This window comes from Bubalus kerabau, chromosome 7, assembly GCF_029407905.1.
Source record: "Bubalus kerabau isolate K-KA32 ecotype Philippines breed swamp buffalo chromosome 7, PCC_UOA_SB_1v2, whole genome shotgun sequence".
In the NCBI taxonomy this organism is placed as follows: domain Eukaryota; kingdom Metazoa; phylum Chordata; class Mammalia; order Artiodactyla; family Bovidae; genus Bubalus; species Bubalus kerabau.
In genome coordinates, this window is record NC_073630.1 from 50163821 (window position 1) to 50182204 (window position 18384).

At 36.6% G+C, this 18384-nt stretch overlaps 1 protein-coding gene across 1 annotated transcript in view; it reads left to right on the forward strand.

Moving 5' to 3' along the window:
- TBC1D19 (TBC1 domain family member 19) overlaps positions 1–18384 on the forward strand; it is a 149059-nt gene that overhangs the window by 13304 nt on the left and 117371 nt on the right. Inside the window, exons 2-3 of the mRNA XM_055588202.1 lie at positions 14111–14183; positions 15138–15183. Of these exons, the coding sequence (XP_055444177.1) occupies positions 14111–14183; positions 15138–15183 (119 nt within the window). The remainder of the gene's footprint in view (positions 1–14110; positions 14184–15137; positions 15184–18384) is intronic.

Here is an 18384-nt window from a genome sequence, read left to right on the forward strand (position 1 = left end):
GGATCTTCCCAATCCAGGAATCGAACTGGGGTCTCCTGCACTGGCAGGCAGGTTCTTTACCATTAGTGCTACCTGCGTAGCCCTTATACAGCTGAGCTATGAGGGAAGTGCCGATAATGTCTTTATTTCATCTTTATTTCTGAAGGATTTTTTATCTGTGTTTAAATTTCAAAGTTGTCATTAATTTTTTTTCTCAGCATGTTGAGACATTTCTTTTTCTTCTGGCCTCTTTGTTTTCTGTTGTGAAGTCAGCCATCAGTCTTTTTGAACTCCACTGAATATATGTTCCCCACCCTCTCACCTGGCTATTTTAACATTTTAATATTATCTTTTTCATTTTAATCTTTGTTGAAAATAACCTTGGTGTGCTGTTATTGTTCTTTGCATTATATTATTATTAAATTTATTCTGGTTTGAATTTATAGAGCTTCTTAAATCTCATGTTAGTATCTTTCTCCAGTTTTGAAAAATTCTTGATCATTTACTGTCTGAATATTTGTTCTGCCATGTTTTTCTCCTTCTTTCTTTCTGAGATTCCAATTTGTATATAGTAGATTTTTCACTGAGTCCTACTTATCTCTACTACTCTTTTCCTTTATTTTACATTTTTTTCCTCTGTGCTTTAGTTTGGACATTTTCTTTTGACCTTCTTTCAATTCATGAATCCTGTTTTATGCTATTTTTATATCTCTTGGTAAATCTATCGAATGAGTTCTTATTTACATTTAGTGTTATTTTTCAGTTCTAAAGTTTCCAAATGGTTCTCTTTTATTGATTCCAATTATTAGGTAAAATTATCTGTTTTTCATCTACTCTGTCCAGTTCTTTCTCTTTAAACAAAATATAACTCATAATTGTTCTAAAGTCTTTGTCAGTTAACACCAATATCTGGATCACATGTGGATCTGTCTATGGTGTTATTTTTCCTTATCTTTTGTTGATCTAATTTTGTCTGTTGGCATGCCTAGTAATTTTTATTTTATGCCAGATATTGTGTCCAAAAAATTGTAATGCCTCCTGATATCTTCCCTTTTTTAAGGATTCACTCTCTCCTCTGCTGGGCTTCCCCAGTGGCACAGTGATAAAGAATCTGCCTACCAGTGCAGGAAATGCAAGAGACGTGGGTTCAATACATGAGTCGGGAAGATCCTCTGAAGGAGGAAATGACAACCCACTCCAGTATTCTTGCCTGGGAAATCCCATGGTCAGAGGAACCTGGTGGGCTACAGTCCATGGGGTCCCAAAGAGTCAGATATGACTGGGGGACTGATCACCACAACGCTACCACCCGCTGGGCCGATAATCTTGGGACTGATTCCCTTTATCCAATTAGGGAGTGTGCTGGGTTGAGACTGAGTTTTACTTTCAGGCTTAATTTTCTTTCCTTTGTTTCTTCCCTGGCTCTCACAAGTTTTCAGCTATGAATTTGATATATTCTAAGGGTGCTTTCCTCCTTGGGTCCCAGACTCTAACCTTTTTCTGGTCAGACTGCTAAAGAACTTTTCCACAAGTCTTGTGCTTAGGTTTGTAGCCTTCTACCCCACACAGTTTTAATATTCAAAAATTTCTTGAGAAAACTGGCCATGTGCTTAAGATCTCCCAAGTCTATGCCAAAGCTATGCTTATTTCTCTGTCCTCCCTTGGTAGCCCTCCACCAGGGATGGTACTGGGTTTGTCCCGATTGTCAGCCTTCAGTTCATGCTCAGAATAATGATCCAAGGGAAAATGTGGCTACAGCAGCCAGTATGTCTCTCAAGATTTTCCCCTTTCTGTTACTCTAGTTCTTGTTCTCTTAACAACCCTCTTCTGTCTATATATAGTTGGATTTCTGTTTGTTTGGCTCTTCTGGTTGTACATAGGGATGCTGATCAGCCACCACCTTCTCCATACAACTTGGAAATACAAGGCCAATTTTGTGAGGATTGAACAAGATAATATGCCTGGAACATAGTAAGTGCTCAGAAAGTAGAAGTCTGAATTAAAGTCCAAATGAAATATCACTCCCTTTGTTTGAAATCCCTCAGTACTTCTCATTGCCCTTAGGAAAATGAACGAAGTCCTTGATTAGGCCTACAAAGCTTGGTAGCACTCTTCTTCAGTCTCTGCTCTTCAGCCATGACTGTCTAAGTTTTACAGAATTTCCGTAACCTTCTAGTTTAGTTTATCTACTCCTTTCTTTTTGGGATTCATAGTACCTGGAACTTTATTTTTTGTAGTATTTAAGCATCATCCTTCCCCACTGAAGTCTGCTTCATAAAGACAGGGAAAGACTCTGTGTCTCTCGTTTTGCTGTCTTATATACCTAGCATAATGACTACTATGAGAAAGGTACTCAACATGTCTTTATTAAATGAAACAAATCCCAGTTCTTCTTAGTGTCCATTCTGACAATATATATTGAGTACCTTTAGTTCAGTTCAGTCGCTCAGTCGTGTCCGACTCTTTGCAACCCATGAACCACAGTACGCCAGGCCTCCCTGTCCATTACCAACTCCCAGAGTCCACCCAAACCCATGTCCATTGAGTCGGTGATGCCATTCAACCATCTCATCCTCTGTCTTCCCTTTCTCCTCCTGCTCTCAATCTTTCCCAGCATCAGGGTCTTTTCAAATGAGTCAGCTCTTCGCATCAGATGCCCAAAGTATTGGAGTCTCAGCTTCAACATCAGTCCTTCCAATGAATACCCAGGACTGATCTCCTTTAGGATGGACAGGTTGGATCTCCTTGCAGTCCAAGGGACTCTCAAGAGTCTTCTCCAACACCACAGTTCAAAAGCATCAATTCTTCAGTACTCAGCTTTCTTTATAGTCCAACTCTCACATCCATACATGACCACTGGAAAAACCATAGCCTTGACTAGACGGACCTTTGTTGGAAAAGTAATGTCTCTGCTTTTTAATATGCTGTCTGCTGCTAAGTCGCCTCAGTCGTGTCCGACTCTGTGCGACCCCATAGACGGCAACCCACCAGGCTCCGCCGTCCCTGGGATTCTCCAGGCAAGAACACTGGAGTGGGCAATATGCTGTCTAGGTTGGTCATAACTTTCCTTCCAAGGAGTAAGCGTCTTTTAATTTCATGGCTGCAGTCAGTATCTGCAGTGATTTTGGAGCCCAGAAAAATAAAGTCAGCCACTGTTTCCACTATTTCCCCATCTATTTCCCATGAATTGATGGGACCGGATGCCATGTTCTTAGTTTTCTGACTGTTGAGCTTTAAGCCAACTTTTTCACTCTCCTCTTTCACTTTCATCAAGAGGCTCTTTAGTTCTTCTTCACTTTCTGCCATAAGGGTGGTGTCATCTGCATATCTGAGTACCTACTATGTATCAAATACTTAGTGGTAAAAGATTATGAAAAGCATCCTTACTTAAGGAATTCAAAGTCTGCTGTGGCAGTCTGCTTTTCTTTAAAAATACTTTTTCTGTAAGTATTTCTTTTTATTGTAATTTGGGATCTAATAAGTTAATAGTTGTTTCTCAATTTTATAAAAAAGCCTGAAGCTTCAGAATATAAGCAGTAATGACAAAACTTTTTCCAAAGCCTTTTCTATTTCAGAATTGCAAATAAGAGATTAATGATCTGTATAATTTAACTTCATTTGGAAGTTACTGCCTTGAAGGAATATTTTTGTTCCTTTCTATTTTGAACTCAACATCTATTAATTCACTGTTATTATTTATTTTTATTATTGAACAAGTATCTATTATTTACTATGTGTAAGACACAGTTCAAGGCCCAGGGAATAAACCAATGAATAAGATAAAGTTTTGCTCTCATAGTGAGATGATAGTATTAGGTTGGTGCAAAAGTAATTGCTGTTTTGCATTGTTGAACTTTGCCATTTGATACTGGAATATGTTCTCAAGTAAATGTGGTTATGTTATACATCATTTGAATGTGCATTTCTCAATTTATGTTTTTTTGCTAATGTCTTATTACTTGCTGATTATTTTATATTTATTTTAAACTAAAGAAATTATGTTAGACAAAAAGCAAATTTGAGCGATTTTTTTATTCCAGTTCAAAACGGGTCGTAAAGCAGCAGAGACAACTCACAACATCAACAATGCATTTGGCCCAGGAACTGCTAACGAATGTACAGTGATGGCTCAAGAAGTTTTGCAAAGCCTTGAAGATGAGGAACGTAGTGGCCAGCCATCAGAATTTGTGTGTGTGTTAGTTGCTCAGTCATGTCCGACTCTTTGTGACCCCATGGACTGTAGCCCACTAGGCTCCTCTGTCCATGGGATTTTCCAGGCAAGAATAATGGAGTGGGTTGCCATTTCCTTCTTCAGGGATCTTCCTGACCCAGGGATCGTGCCCAGGTCTCCTGCATTACAGGCAGATTCTTTACTGTCTAAGCCACTGGGAAAGCCCACAAGTTGACTTGACCAATTGAGAGCAGTCGTTGAAGTCGATCCTCTTACAACTACATGAGAAGTTGCTTAAGAACTCAGCGTCGACCATTCTATGGTTGTTTGGCATTTGAAACAAGTTGGAAAGGCAAAAAAGCTCAATGAGTGGAATAAGTGGGTGCCTCATGAGCTAACTGAAAAAAAATGTTGATTTGAAGTGTTGTCTTCTCTTATTCTATGCAACAACAAAGAACCATTTTTCTATCAGATTGTGACGTGCCATAAAAAGTGGATTTTATACAACAGTTGGAGATGACCAGCTCAATGGTTGGACAGAGAAGAAACTCCAAAGCACTTCCCAAAGCCAAACTTGTACCAAAAAATTATCATGGTCACTGTTTGGTGGCCTGCTGCCGATCTGATCCGCTACAGCTTTCTGAATCCTGGTGAAACCATTACATCTGAGAAGTATGCTCAGCAAATCAGTGAGATGCATGGAAAACTGCAGTGCATGCAACAGTTACTGGTTAACAGAAAGGGCCCAGTTCTTCTCCATGACTATGCCCGACTGCATGTCACACAACCAACACTTCAGAAGTTGAACAAATTGGACTATGAATTTATGCCTCATCTGCCATATTCACCTGGCCTCTCACCAATGGATTACCACTTCTTCAAGCATCTTGATGACCTTTTGTAGGGAAAACCCTTCCACAACCAGCAGGAGGCATAAAGTGCTTTCCAAGAGTTCACTGAATCCTGAAGCGCGGATTTTTTGGGCTACAGAAGTAAACTTATTTCTCATTGGCAAAAATGTGTTGATTGTAATCGTTCCTATTTTGATTAATAAAGATGTGTTTGAGCCTAGTTATAATGATTTAAAATTCATGGTCCAAAACTGCAATTACCCTTGTACCAACCTGCACATAAATACAGGTCCACAATCCCTTATTCAAAACCTAGGGGCAGGTATGTTTTGGAAGTAGCATTTTTCAAATTTTAGAAAGGTAATTCCTGCATATTCTGTACGTTATTTAAATCCTTACTATTTATTGTTTTATTGCACCTTGTAATTACACATTAGTATTTATGCAGCAAAATGTATGAATTTTCAGTCGATTTTTCTACCAAATGAGTTTAAGTCAGGACAGATTTTGCCATCAATTCAGTTAAAAAAAAAAAAACAGCTTTAATTTTCCAAGCTTTTTAGGTTGTAGGATTTCAAATAAAGGGTTATGTATCTATACATATAACATCAGGGAATTAATTGCCTTGAGGTAATAAAAAGTAGAGGAAGCAAAACTGATAAAGGAGTATAAGGAGATGGTTCACAGGAAATTCAAAAACATGTATTTGCCTGATTCTTAAGATAAAATAGGAAATCTATGATATTATAGATTCCTACTTTAAAAGAATATAATTATAGATCCTTTTAAAGTAATGTAATGTAGTCTTGGACTTGAAAATATATGTGATAACTTTGCCTTAGTTTATGTCCAATAGCTCAGATGTTTGCTAGAAATGTCAGCTAACTCTTAAAAGACAGCTTTACAATCAGCTTTGATAATGTATGGTTAAACAACTGGCTGTTTGTAACAGGTCTTTACAAATTTAGTCAAGAGGGCATTTTCCTGCCACGACCATATTCTGTGCTGCCTTCATTTTGTCTGTATTATATTTAGAAAGTGCTAAAGCAGTGTTGGCCCAACTTAATTAGAAAAATTAAAATCACACAGACTATTTCAAAGCCAAATATAAATGATTTTCAGACTTCCCCCTTGTCATTAGTCATTTCTTGTAGTATTTTAATGTATCCTTTCTTATACTAAAGTTTACTTATTTAAAAATCTTGGTGTAATAACATGGAACTTTGTGTTTCTAGAAAAAGCATATGGTTTTTGATTTCTGTGTTTTCTTAAATTATGAAATCAACCTACATCTTAAAGTTGAATTTGCTCATTCATCCTCTAGATGGTAGAGTGATAGCCTGATTCCAAATTTGATGTCTCACACCAGGTCATCATTATTTTGTATCATGTGTTATTTGTGTTTAAAATGGATGTTGTATAAAACCTCAAATGCTATTTCCATTCCATTAAGTGCTTAATAAGTCTTGTTGCTCAAATTGTTATTATGAATAATAGAGTTGTAAGAGTTGTAAAGGAAGGAACCTGGAAGGAGATAGGCTTTGGAGAGAGAAGAAATAATATAACTGATAGGATGTTGTCATGAGACTAGAACCTCAGAGCATCATTTTTTGTTGTTGTTGTTGTTTTTAAAATTTGACCACACTGCATGGCATGTGGGATCTTAGTTCTCTGACCAGGGATCAAACTCACACCCCTGCATTGGAAGCACAGAGTCTTAACCACTGGACCACCAAGGAAGTCCCCTAGAACCCCAGAGCATCTGTTTTTAAAATTTTATTTAATTGGAGGAAAATTGTTGTACAATGTTGTATTGGTTTCTGCCACACATCAACATGAATCAGCCATAGGTATATGTATTCACCTCTCTCTCGAACCTCCCTCGCACCCCACCCCACTCCTCTAGGTTGTCACAGAGTGTTGTGTTGAGCTCCCTGCATCACACAGCAAATTCCCACTGGCTAGCTGTTTTACATATGGTAACGTATATGTTTCTGTGCTACTCTTTTCTGTGGTGGTGATGGGCTCTTTAGAAAAACTAGATTAAGTCCAAAGCAATTATGTTAGTGATGAAAATGTTTGCATTTGATATGGGGAGGGGGTTATATATAGGTTATTTTTAAAATCATACTTCTCCCTTAGCTTTTTTTTTTTAACCTCACTAAATACATTTTGAGTTCTATAAGGGAGAGGGATGACTTTGTGATGGTTTTCCCCTTATACTGAGCAACTAGCTTGTAGGAAGTGTTCAGTTAATTATTGAAGGAAGAATGCAAATGAATAGGTGTATATACTATATTGAAAGGAGACCCCTGGACTTGGAGAAGGCTTGGATGGCACTTAAAGGGGAGAAGATGGGAGTGAATTCCTGATATAGGAATGGTGACAAGGCTAAGTAGCTTTTTGTTGTAGGGCGCTTCTAGAGAGATAAGATTTTATAAATTGGGATTGAAATGCCAGAATGAGTTTGTCTTTATTTCATAGGCAGTGAAAGGGTCGTTGAGGTGTTTTGAGGGTGAAGACATTGAGATGGTTTTGGGGAGCACTAGTCAGGCACTGGTGAGCAGGTTAGATAGAAATGGGAAGTGTTCTACTTTCATCCTCCACTTTATTCCTTTCTGTATTCTCCTGGAGCTTCCACCCTTCTACAAACTGATAGTGCACCAGAACTTTTCCATACCTCTGTTCAGTTCATCCACTCAGCCTATATGCCTTTTCTCCTCTTTTCTAGTTTCTAAAATTAGAATTAATTGTTCTGTGGATGATGCCTCTGTCGTAACATAGTGGAGTTAACTTTTTTTTTAAATTGGCCATCTTTTTATGTTTTTTGCTTTAATGCATTTTTATTTGTAGCCATTCTCCCCCACCCCTCCCATTTGTGTTTGTGTTTTGTGTTTTTTGTTTTGTCTTTGGCTGCACCACATAGCTTATGGGATATTAGTTCCCCAGGCCACAACAGTGAAAGTGCCGAGTCCTAACCACTGGACCATCAGGGAATTCCGTTCCCATGGGGTTTTGTAGGTGTAGGCCTAAGTAATCTTTAGTGCAGTGTGTTCACTGAAAACACATTTATGAAATACTTCTATGTGATAAGCATTATGCTGGCTCAGAGATGAAAGACATATGCTCTAGAAGCCTAGTGCAGTGGTTCTCAAAGTATAATCTGTGGACCCCCGGTGGGCCCTAAGACCCCTTCAGGTCAAAACTATTTTGTATGATACAAAGGCCTTTTAAAAAAATATTCATTGTGCTGACATTTACACTGACGCTACAAAAGCAATGGCGATGAGTTTAAATCGGGGAACTAGTACCAAACTCTACTAGTAGTCACTGTATTTTTCACCAACACACAGTTTTAAAACATAATCTAAGTGTTTAAGTGTTCTTGATCAACAGTAAACAAGTATAAATTTTATTAAATCTCATTTCTTGAATACTAATTTTTAAATAATCTGTTTGCTGAAATGGAAATTATGAGTAAGACACTACTGCTGTCTATTGGAATAAGATGATTATCTAGAGGAAGACCACTCCAGTGATTAACTAAATTATAAACTGAATTGCTTTTTTTAAAAAAATGGAACATCTTTACTTGTAAGCGTAAACTGTTGACAAACTGTTATTCACACTTGAATATTTGGCAGATATTTTCTCTAAAATGAGCAAAGTGAGCCTATCACTTCAAGGAAAACTGTTATATATTGCCAATTATAAAATTCAGGCTTTAAATAAAAATTGGATTCTGGAAAACTTGTTTTCATCAGTGAATTTGATGGCTTCCTAATACTTAAATACTTTTCTGATGATATTGATGGTGATATTAACAAATGTTACTTTCTGATATTGTTTAATGAAATATGTCTACCACATCACTTGTTAATATGTTTGAAATGATTGATACGTAATGTTGCAAAATCATGTATAAGTAGAAGATTGATTCAAAGTGCAAGGCAGATCGATACATGTTTTTCCAATAAAGTGTGAAAGTATAAGTTCATTGATGTTCAAATTCCACATTTCAGCTAATCTTTAGGAAACTACTAGTTGTCAAATTTAGTATACTATCAAAGGAGAATATCCACGATATCTGAAAAGGATATTAAAATATCATTTTCCAGTTGCCTGTTTGACACTGATTTTCATATATGTTAGTCAAAACAACACAGTGCCACAGATGGAATATCACAGCGGTTTGAAGAATCCAATTGTCTTCTACGAATCCAAACATCAAAGACATTTGCATTTGCACTGTAAAACAGTGCCTCTTTTTCTCACTAATTTTTGTTTCTGAAAATATAGTTCTTTTAAATAAAAATATTTTGGTTAATATATAATAGATTTATATTTATTACTTTAAAATGAATTGACAAATATTTTTATTATGATAAACATAAAATTTGCCATTTTAACCATTTTTTAAAAAATTTTATTTTATTTTTAAACTTTACATAATTGTATTAGTGTACAGTTCAGTGACATTAAGTACATTCACATTTTTTGTGAATTCACATTCACATTTTTTGCAACCATTATCACCATCCATCTCCAGAACTTTTTCATCATCCCATACTGAAACTCAATACTCATTAAACACTAACTTCCCATTGCTCCTTCTTCACAGTCCCTGGCTATTAGCATTCTACTTTCTGTCTCTATGAATTTGACTATTCTGCTGCTGCTGCTAAGTCACTTCAGTCGTGTCCGACTCTGTGTGACCCCATAGATGGCAGCCCACCAGGCTCCCATGTCCCTGGGATTATCCAGGCAAGAACACTGGAGTGGGTTGCCATTTCCTTCTCCAATGCATGAAAGTGAAAAGTGAAAGTGAAGTCACTGAGTCGTGTCCGACCCTCAGCGATTCCATGGACTGTAGCCCACCAGGCTCCTCTGTCCATGGGATTTTCCAGGCAGGAGTATTGGAGTGGGGTGCCATTGCCTTCTCCTTGACTAGTACCTCATATAAGTGGCATCATACAGCATTTGTCTTTTTGTGACTGGCTTATTTTGCTTAGCCTAATGTCCTCAAGGTTTGTCCATGTTGTAGATGTGCCAGAATTGTCTTCTTTTTTAAGGCTGAATAGTATTCCATTGTATGTACATACAACATTTTCTTTATCCATTCATTTATCTTTGACCCTTGGGTTGCATCCATATATTAACTATTATAAATAATGCTGCGATGAGCATGAGTGTACAAGTAGCTGTTAAAGTCCCTGTTTTCAGTTCTTTTGAGTATGTATGTAGAATTGGAATTGCTGGGCCATACAGAAATTCAATTTTTTATTTTTTGAGGAATTAATTTCTAGTACTCTAAATATCAGTAGATATAATCCACATAAACAGAAGTACTCTTGAGTCTTCAATGATTTTTAAGAATGAGGGTCCTGAGACTTAAAAGTTTGAGAATAAGTGGTGTAGTGGAATGAGTGAAATAGAGAGGTAAGTTAGGAAGTTACTACAGTAGAAGACAAGTTGGACTAGACTTTGTTTAGAGAAAATGACCAGAGTGGTAAGGAGAATATGTCAAATGAAGAGAACTTGGAGAACCTGAAAATGTATGTGACCTTGAGAACTTTCTGGGAAGATACAATAGTTAACTTTGAGTATTTGAAGATCTCTCACAGAAAAGGGATTTGGCATATTTTCTGTGAACTTGGAGTAAGGTGGAGCAGAGGGGAAGACATGATAGTAGCAGATGTTAAGGGGAATCTATTTTAGTTCATAATAAGGATTTTCTAACAGAATAGTTCCAAGGTAGAATTGACTAAAAGTAGGGAAAGCTAGCATAGAGTTTCAAACATAGAGTTTCTAAGCTAAAAAAGCTCCTTGGAGAGGAGAAGTGAATCTGTCCTTAAATGGTTAGTTGGCCTAGAAGAACTCTATAATCCCTTCTGATGCTGAAGTTTCATGATTCAGATTAACATGTTCCTCTGTCGTTTATATGACTTGTAAGTTGACAGTTGGATTCAGGGGTTTTGATCAGACTCAGGTGCCATCTCAGTGACGACAGCTATTGGCACTGGAGTCCTCTTTCATTGAGAAGCACATAATGGCTGGTTGTTTTTTTGCAAAGTTATAGCTATTTCTCCTCAATGCCTAGAATTGATTAGGCGTTGCAAAATGATGGTATTCTAATTATATCATACCTGTTTTAGTTATTTTAGCTGGAATATTTTTATAAAGAGACATTTCTCCATATCTATTATTTGGTTACCAAATGATATAGTTTCTGTAGGGCTTCCCTGGTGGCTCAGTGGTAAAGAATTCCCCTGCCATGCAGGAGTCACGAGTTTGATCCCTGGGTGGGAAGATCCTCTGGAGAAGGAAATGGCAATCTACTCCAGTATTCTTGCCTGGGAAGTTCCATGAACAGAGGAGCCTGGCGGGCTACAGTTCATGGGGTCGCAAAAGAGTCGGATACGACTTAGTGACTAAACAATAGTTCCTGTAGGAAAGTCAGGCTAGATAGATGCCTTTTCATTTATTAATCAGTTTTCAAGGTAGTAGGTTGGTTCCTTGTTATCTTCAATTTTCATTACTCTATCAAGTTTTTCTTCTTAGAAAGGGAGAACAGACTTGTCTGGTCAGTTTCAAGTATTGATAGGTGTGAGGCTGCTCCAGTGTCTTTAGACCTCGTCTGCTATCTTGGATTAGAGAACAACCCTCCCAGTGTCAGCTCCTGTTCTCAAATTAGCTCTTCATATGTTCCAGTGAATACTTGCTGGCAATTTTGGGGTCTTCGTCTTTTCATATTCATCAACAACCCCTCTGCTCTTTCCTTTTATAGTTGCTAACACCATACAAGTCTTGTGGTTGTTGGTTTGTCCCCAACTGCTTGTATTTTAGGTTTGTGGGGAATATGTTATTACCAAGTTTGGTTGTAAGTGTTTTCCATGGGATTTTGGTTTTGTTGTCTAGTTGCTTGGTTTCAATGTGGAGATCATGGAGATTAAAACAAAAAAGTCTCCCTACTACCAATGTCATCTTCCCAGAGAGATGTTAAAATCCTGGAAGAATTAGAGTAGAATTGAGAATAACTGAAATTTCTGACTTGGTTAATGGTAATTTTCATGGATGAGTATTAAAAATAGGAGAGAAGGAGAAAGGTAGTGAATGGAATATAAGATCAGTTTTTGATTTCTTAATTAGAAATGTTTGTGAGATACCCTAAGAGAAATGCTTTCTCAAGACATAAAGTGAGTGAAAGTGAAAGTCAGTCGTGTCCGACTCTTTGTGATCCCATACAGTCCGTGGGCTTCTCCAGGCCAGAACACTGGAGTGGGTAGCCTTTCCCTTCTCCAGGGGATCTTCCCAACCCAGGGATCAAACCCAGGTCTCCTGTATTGCAGGTGGATTCTTTACCAGCTGAGCCACAAGGGGAGCCCTTCTTAAGACATATGTCTCTAGAATTTGATAGATAGAGCTAGGTGATGAAAGATCAACACTTCAAAGGTAATTGAGGCCATTATAAGTTGGAGAAATTATTATTTTGGTAAAAATTACAGTGTGAAAAACCAGTAGAATAGAAAGCATTCAACTGAAGATGAAAGAGACACTAAAAAGCATTTGTGAGTGGGTCAGATCAGATCAGATCAGTTCAGTCGCTCAGTCGTGTCCGACTCTTTGCGACCCCATGAATCGCAGCACACCAGGCCTCCCTGTCCATCACCAACTCCCGGAGTTCGCTGAGACTCACGTCCATCCAGTCAGTGATGCCATCCAGCCATCTCATCCTCTGGCGTCCCCTTCTCCTCCTGCCTCCAATCCCTCCCAGCATCAGAGTCTTTTCCAATGAGTCAACTTTTCACATGAGGTGGCCAAAGTACTGGAGTTTCAGCTTTAGCATCATTCCTTCCAAAGAAATCCCAGGGCTGATCTCCTTGCAGTCCAAGGGACTCTCAAGAGTCTTCTCCAACACCACAGTTCAACAGCATCCATTCTTCAGCGCTCAGCCTTCTTCACAGTCCAACTCTCACATCCATACATGACCAGAGGAAAAACCATAGCCTTGACTAGATGGATCTTTGTTGGCAAAGTAATGTCTCTGCTTTTGAATATGCTATCTAGGTTGGTCATAACTTTCCTTCCAAGGAGTAAGCGTCTTTTAATTTCATGGCTGCAGTCACCATCTGCAGTGATTTTGGAGCCCCAAAAAATAAAGTCTGACACTGTTTCCACTGTTTCCCCATCTATTTCCCACGAAGTGGTGGGACCGGATGCCATGATCTTCGTTTTCTGAATGTTGAGCTTTAAGCCAACTTTTTCACTCTCCACTTTCACTTTCATCAAGAGGCTTTTGAGTTCCTCTTCCCTTTCTGCCATAAGGGTGGTGTCATCTGCATATCTGAGGTTATTGATATTTCTCCCGGCAATCTTGAGTGGGTAGTTTTATGTATTTTCCATAAATATGTAGAACAAATGCAGGTTTACAGAGCAGCAATCCAAAGGCGATGACACTCTTCAAAGCTCCAGTTATATGGATGCATCAGGGTTTTTGGCTATTAGGTGCATGTAGATACCATATATATTAAGTATAAAGAGAATGAATTTATAAAGTATTTTTCCTATTATAAAAATAGATGTTAAATATTCATAAAAATGAAAGTCTTAGATGAAGATGTTAACTGTTCATTAGCTACAAGATTTAATATTTTCAGTAGATTCTAGTGTCCTATCACAGATCTTCTGTTTTAAAAGTATATGAGTATTCTGTCTTACGAGCTCTTCCAGATGCTCAGGAGCTCTGATCTCAAAGTGGGTGTTTTAAATGGTAGTATGCATATATGGCTCCCCTGGTGGCTTAGATGGTAAGAATCTGTCTGTAATATGGGAGACTCAGGTTTGATCCCTGGTTTGGGAAGATCCCCTGGAGAAGGAAATAGCAACCCACTCCAGTATTCTTGCTTGGAGAATCCTATGGAGCCTGGTGAGCTACAGTCCATGGGGTCTCAAAGAGTTGGACACAACTGAGCAACTAACACACACACACACACACACACACACACACACACACATTTGGACATTCCTTTTTAAACATCTCGTTAGCATTAAGTATCACCCCAAATGACTACTTTTGACCTGTCTTTTTGTTTCTTCTTTCTAAAATCAGGCCAGTCTTCAGAGACCTGAGATTAAACTTGAATCACTAAAAGAAGATATTAAGGAATTCTTTAAAATATCAGGTTTGTAAGTTGCTTTTTATTTTTCTTTCTCTAATTCTTTAAAGCAAAATAAGGAAAGACTTTATTTTGAGGGGATATAGTGTCTGCAGTCAGTTACTTGTTTAAAATTGTGGAAGAGTGGTAGGATAGGTTTTTATCTGCAGTGAATTAGAGCTTTCAGACATTTCTGCAGAAATTCAGGAACACTGGTAATAACTGCTTTACATTGATCAGTTTTAAGTAGTGTTTACCTTCCTGGTCAAAATACATCCTGAATGTATTAAAATCTCCTTGGTTAAATATCTTGTCTTTTACCTTTCATATGTGACTTTTTTCTTTCTCTGCTTCTTTTCTCTCTTTTCTACCCTTCAAAGAAAACAGAAGAAGACCTCAGCTTTTAGAGCAAGCTGTTAAGCTTTTGCACTTGGGAACTGAGATATTAAGTGGTTTACTTATCCAAATAAGTTGATTAGAAATAATAGTTAGTAGCCAAGTGAACTGATCTGACTGGTGGTGCCTCATAATAGTCTGCTTCTCTTGTTTAGGAATTTACTGACTAGGTAATTGTCATGAATTACTTGTGATCTTTGTCAAGTGCCTGGCTGTTTCTCGCCCTTCCGTTGGCATGTTCCTCATAGCACTGACAGTACAACTGCCAAAGATTTTGGCATTTGTTGAGTTCCTTAACAATGGAAGAAGGAAATATTCTTCTCATCTTAAGAAAATGACACCATAGTTTTACTTACAAAGTAATAAATCATGTTGACAACTTTGTATTCAGTATTAGCCAAGGGAATATTGGTAAATATATAAGAAATAATTCTTTAAATAACACTTTACATTAGCAATTGGCAGTTGATAAAGTTCTTTCACAGTAAATATGATGTTACAGTTTTTGTGAAATAAATTTAATTTTAATGTATGTTTACTTAAAAAACTAATATGTTTATATATGTTTTCCTTTTTTTAAAACAGGTTGGGAGAAAAAACTTCAGAATGCTGTGTATAGTGAACTGAGTGTGTGAGTTTTTCCTCCCTATTTTGAGATACTCTTATTACATTTAGCTATATTTGCTTTGTAAGTAATGAATATAGTTTTACTATGTGTACTCATTGTTATTATTTCTTATGAGCATTTATATAGCATTTCAAGTGAGTTTCACTTACAATTTCAATTGTAGTCTTCCTGAGAATTAATACATGGGGGTTTTTACCAACCAAATTTTTATATTAACAATTCATTAATCCAGTGTAATTAGGGAATATAATATTTCTTAAAAGGTAGTATTCCAGATAATTTAAGCTTACCAGTGTTCTCTTTATTGTTGCCATATTGGACATTATCCTTTTTCTGTCTTTATATACTGACCATTTTAAACACAACTAACTCTTTTTTGAAATATTCATTATTAAGAATATTACTATTTTTATTTATCTGAATTTGTTCTCCGAGTTTGCTGAAGTGTAGAACTATTTTTCATTACAAGACATATGGATCCCAAGTGTTAACCTTTGTAGTTTACTTAATATTCCATTATTCATCAATTATTTATTGCTAGCACTATAGTGGGCACTAGGGATATAGCATAGAACAGTGAAGAGTTTCTGCCCTTATGAGGTTTATGATCTAACTGAGTTCTTAAGTCTTTTTTTCCCTGCTATCAGTGTATCTGTATCCGTAACCTCTCTAGTTTCTCACACTCCTGTTTCCAATTTGCTCCTTCTAATCTGCTGTTACTTGGAAAAGGAAATAACCTGGTTTACCAGAATTGTTTCTAAAACAAAGAGATGAATGCTTGTGGATTTGTGCTTAGACACACGTTTTTAAAATTAGTTATTTGCTTCTTTGCTTATTGCTATCTTTTGAGTTGGTTTTTGAGCTCTTAAACTCATAAATAAAGTGCCATCTATTAAGTAAAGCTGATTGTGATTATACCTTTGGTTCTAGTCACTAAAGGAAAAGTTATTTATCATGACAAGTAAGGTTTTTTTGTTTTGTTTTGTTTTGTTTGTTTTTAATTTTATTTTATTTTTAAACTTTACAAAATTGTATTAGTTTTGCCAAGTATCAAAATGAATCCACCACAGGTATAGAGATACCATGGGTTGATTAAACTAATATGGACATGGTGATTTGCCTGTCTATTAAGCTTGTAACTTCAGTGTCTTTGTTTCTGATACTGGCAGAATAATAGCATCTGTTGTGTATAATTCCAGATATTAGATTCTCATCTCAGTAGATACTACTGATGATTGCTATTTTTGTGGCATAAATGCATTCCTGAAAATTGTTCTGTGAGATAGAGTGCCTTTTTACTTGATGGCATGGACAATATTTCATTCATTGATATCCTACATAATAGACATTAAATAAGTATTTTATAAATATTGAATAACTTGTTGGGATATTTGAAGGAGTTCAGTAAAACTGCCTGTTTTCCTCACTTGGGTTCTGAACAAATAAAGAAAATAAAATATAAAGGCAAATGGGAAATCAAAACTATACTTTTACTTGTGATAAAGATTGGGTAGGAGGACATAGCTTAGTGCAAGAGCAAAATAAACTCTCTAGCTGAACTCCAGACTCAGACTTAACCTTCTACTTAAATAACATTGTGAGCATATTCAGTTTATTCTTCCAAAATTTAAAAGTTGGAGAGGGCATTTCTTCTCTTCTGGGGTATAGTGAGTAAAGCCCTGGAAAGAGGTCAAGTATGTTACAGGGAGGCAGTTCGTTTCATATGAAAGGGCACATCTGGAGTCGGGGAAAAAGTGTTTCCTCATGCAAATCAGAAAAGTAAGTGGACTTAGCGTATTCTGGTCCATTTTTCATTGGCAGAAACCATTAGATGCATAGGTAAATAAAGCAAAACTAAGATAGAAATATCTATTAATATAAATGATTGGAACTGAAAAAAAAAATGCACATACTCTCATTCCTAATAGAACTGTGGCCATGTGAGCTGTATACATCATACCTGGAATTTGCTCATGTCATACTTATTTTAGTAATCATTCCAAAGATTTTAGTCAGATTTTTATTTAACAAGTATAGCAGAAAAATTTCTACAGTCTTTTATTACATGAAACATAACACTAGCCCAGGTTAGCTCTTTCCACTTCAAAATTGCATACCTTATCTATTATTGTGCTAAAAACTATTTAATATTATATCAGTGATAATTTACATTGATTGAATGTTTATGTCCAGCACTGTGGTAATAAGCACTTTATAGGCATTGTCTATATTAGGTAGTCTTTATAACACCCTACAAATTAGATTTTATTATTCTAATTATTTTACGGAAGAGAAAACTGAGTCTAAGATCACTTAAGTAACTTGCTGAAAATCATGTAGCTAGTAAATGGCAGTGCTGGGATTTCACCTCTAGTGAAACATATTCTAAAGCCATACATTTTACTACTTCTCACATGTACTTGCATCTTGTTTTTTACCTAGATTAAAAATGTTCTAAAACAAGAATTATGTCTTACATTTCTTTGAGTATCTCCTATAGCATCAAATAAATGACATCGAGTCAGCAAGTAGTCACTGAGCCACCTCTAGGGCTAGCACACCATAAATATCTTTTTGAATTGAGAAAACTTAGTGAAACTATTAATCCTAAATATTTACTATAAATATTTAAGAAAGTCTTTACTTTGAAAATGTACCCATTTCTTTGTCTCCTAGTCTTTATTGTATTTTATGTAGAGTAGTTTGGAGAAGGAAATGGCAACCCACTCTAGTATTCTAGCCTGGAGAATCTCATGGACCAGAGGAGCCGGGGGGGCCTATAGTCCATGAGGTTGCAAAGAGTTGGACATGACTGAAGAGACTGAGCATGCATATAAAGAATTAGAAGATATATTATTTTCCTTATGGAATACAAATTAAAAGAATATATAAACCTTTTTAACCTTTCATATACGTATATGTTATAAAAACAGATACCACAATTTGCTGTTATAGTATATATATGCAAGTGTCTACCATATTTTGGAGAGATATAAATGTTTAATGATAGTGGGCCTCAAAACAGACAGATTTTTAGATTAATGAGTACCTTACACTAGATCACCAGACTAGGTCAGTCTTTTATAGACATGCACAGTGTTCTCTAAGAGAGTCCTCAGGTAGTAGACCTGGGCATCTCTAAAATCTCCTAATCATAGTTCTTCTTGCCCTCTTAGTCATAAATGTTACACATAACAATTGTTA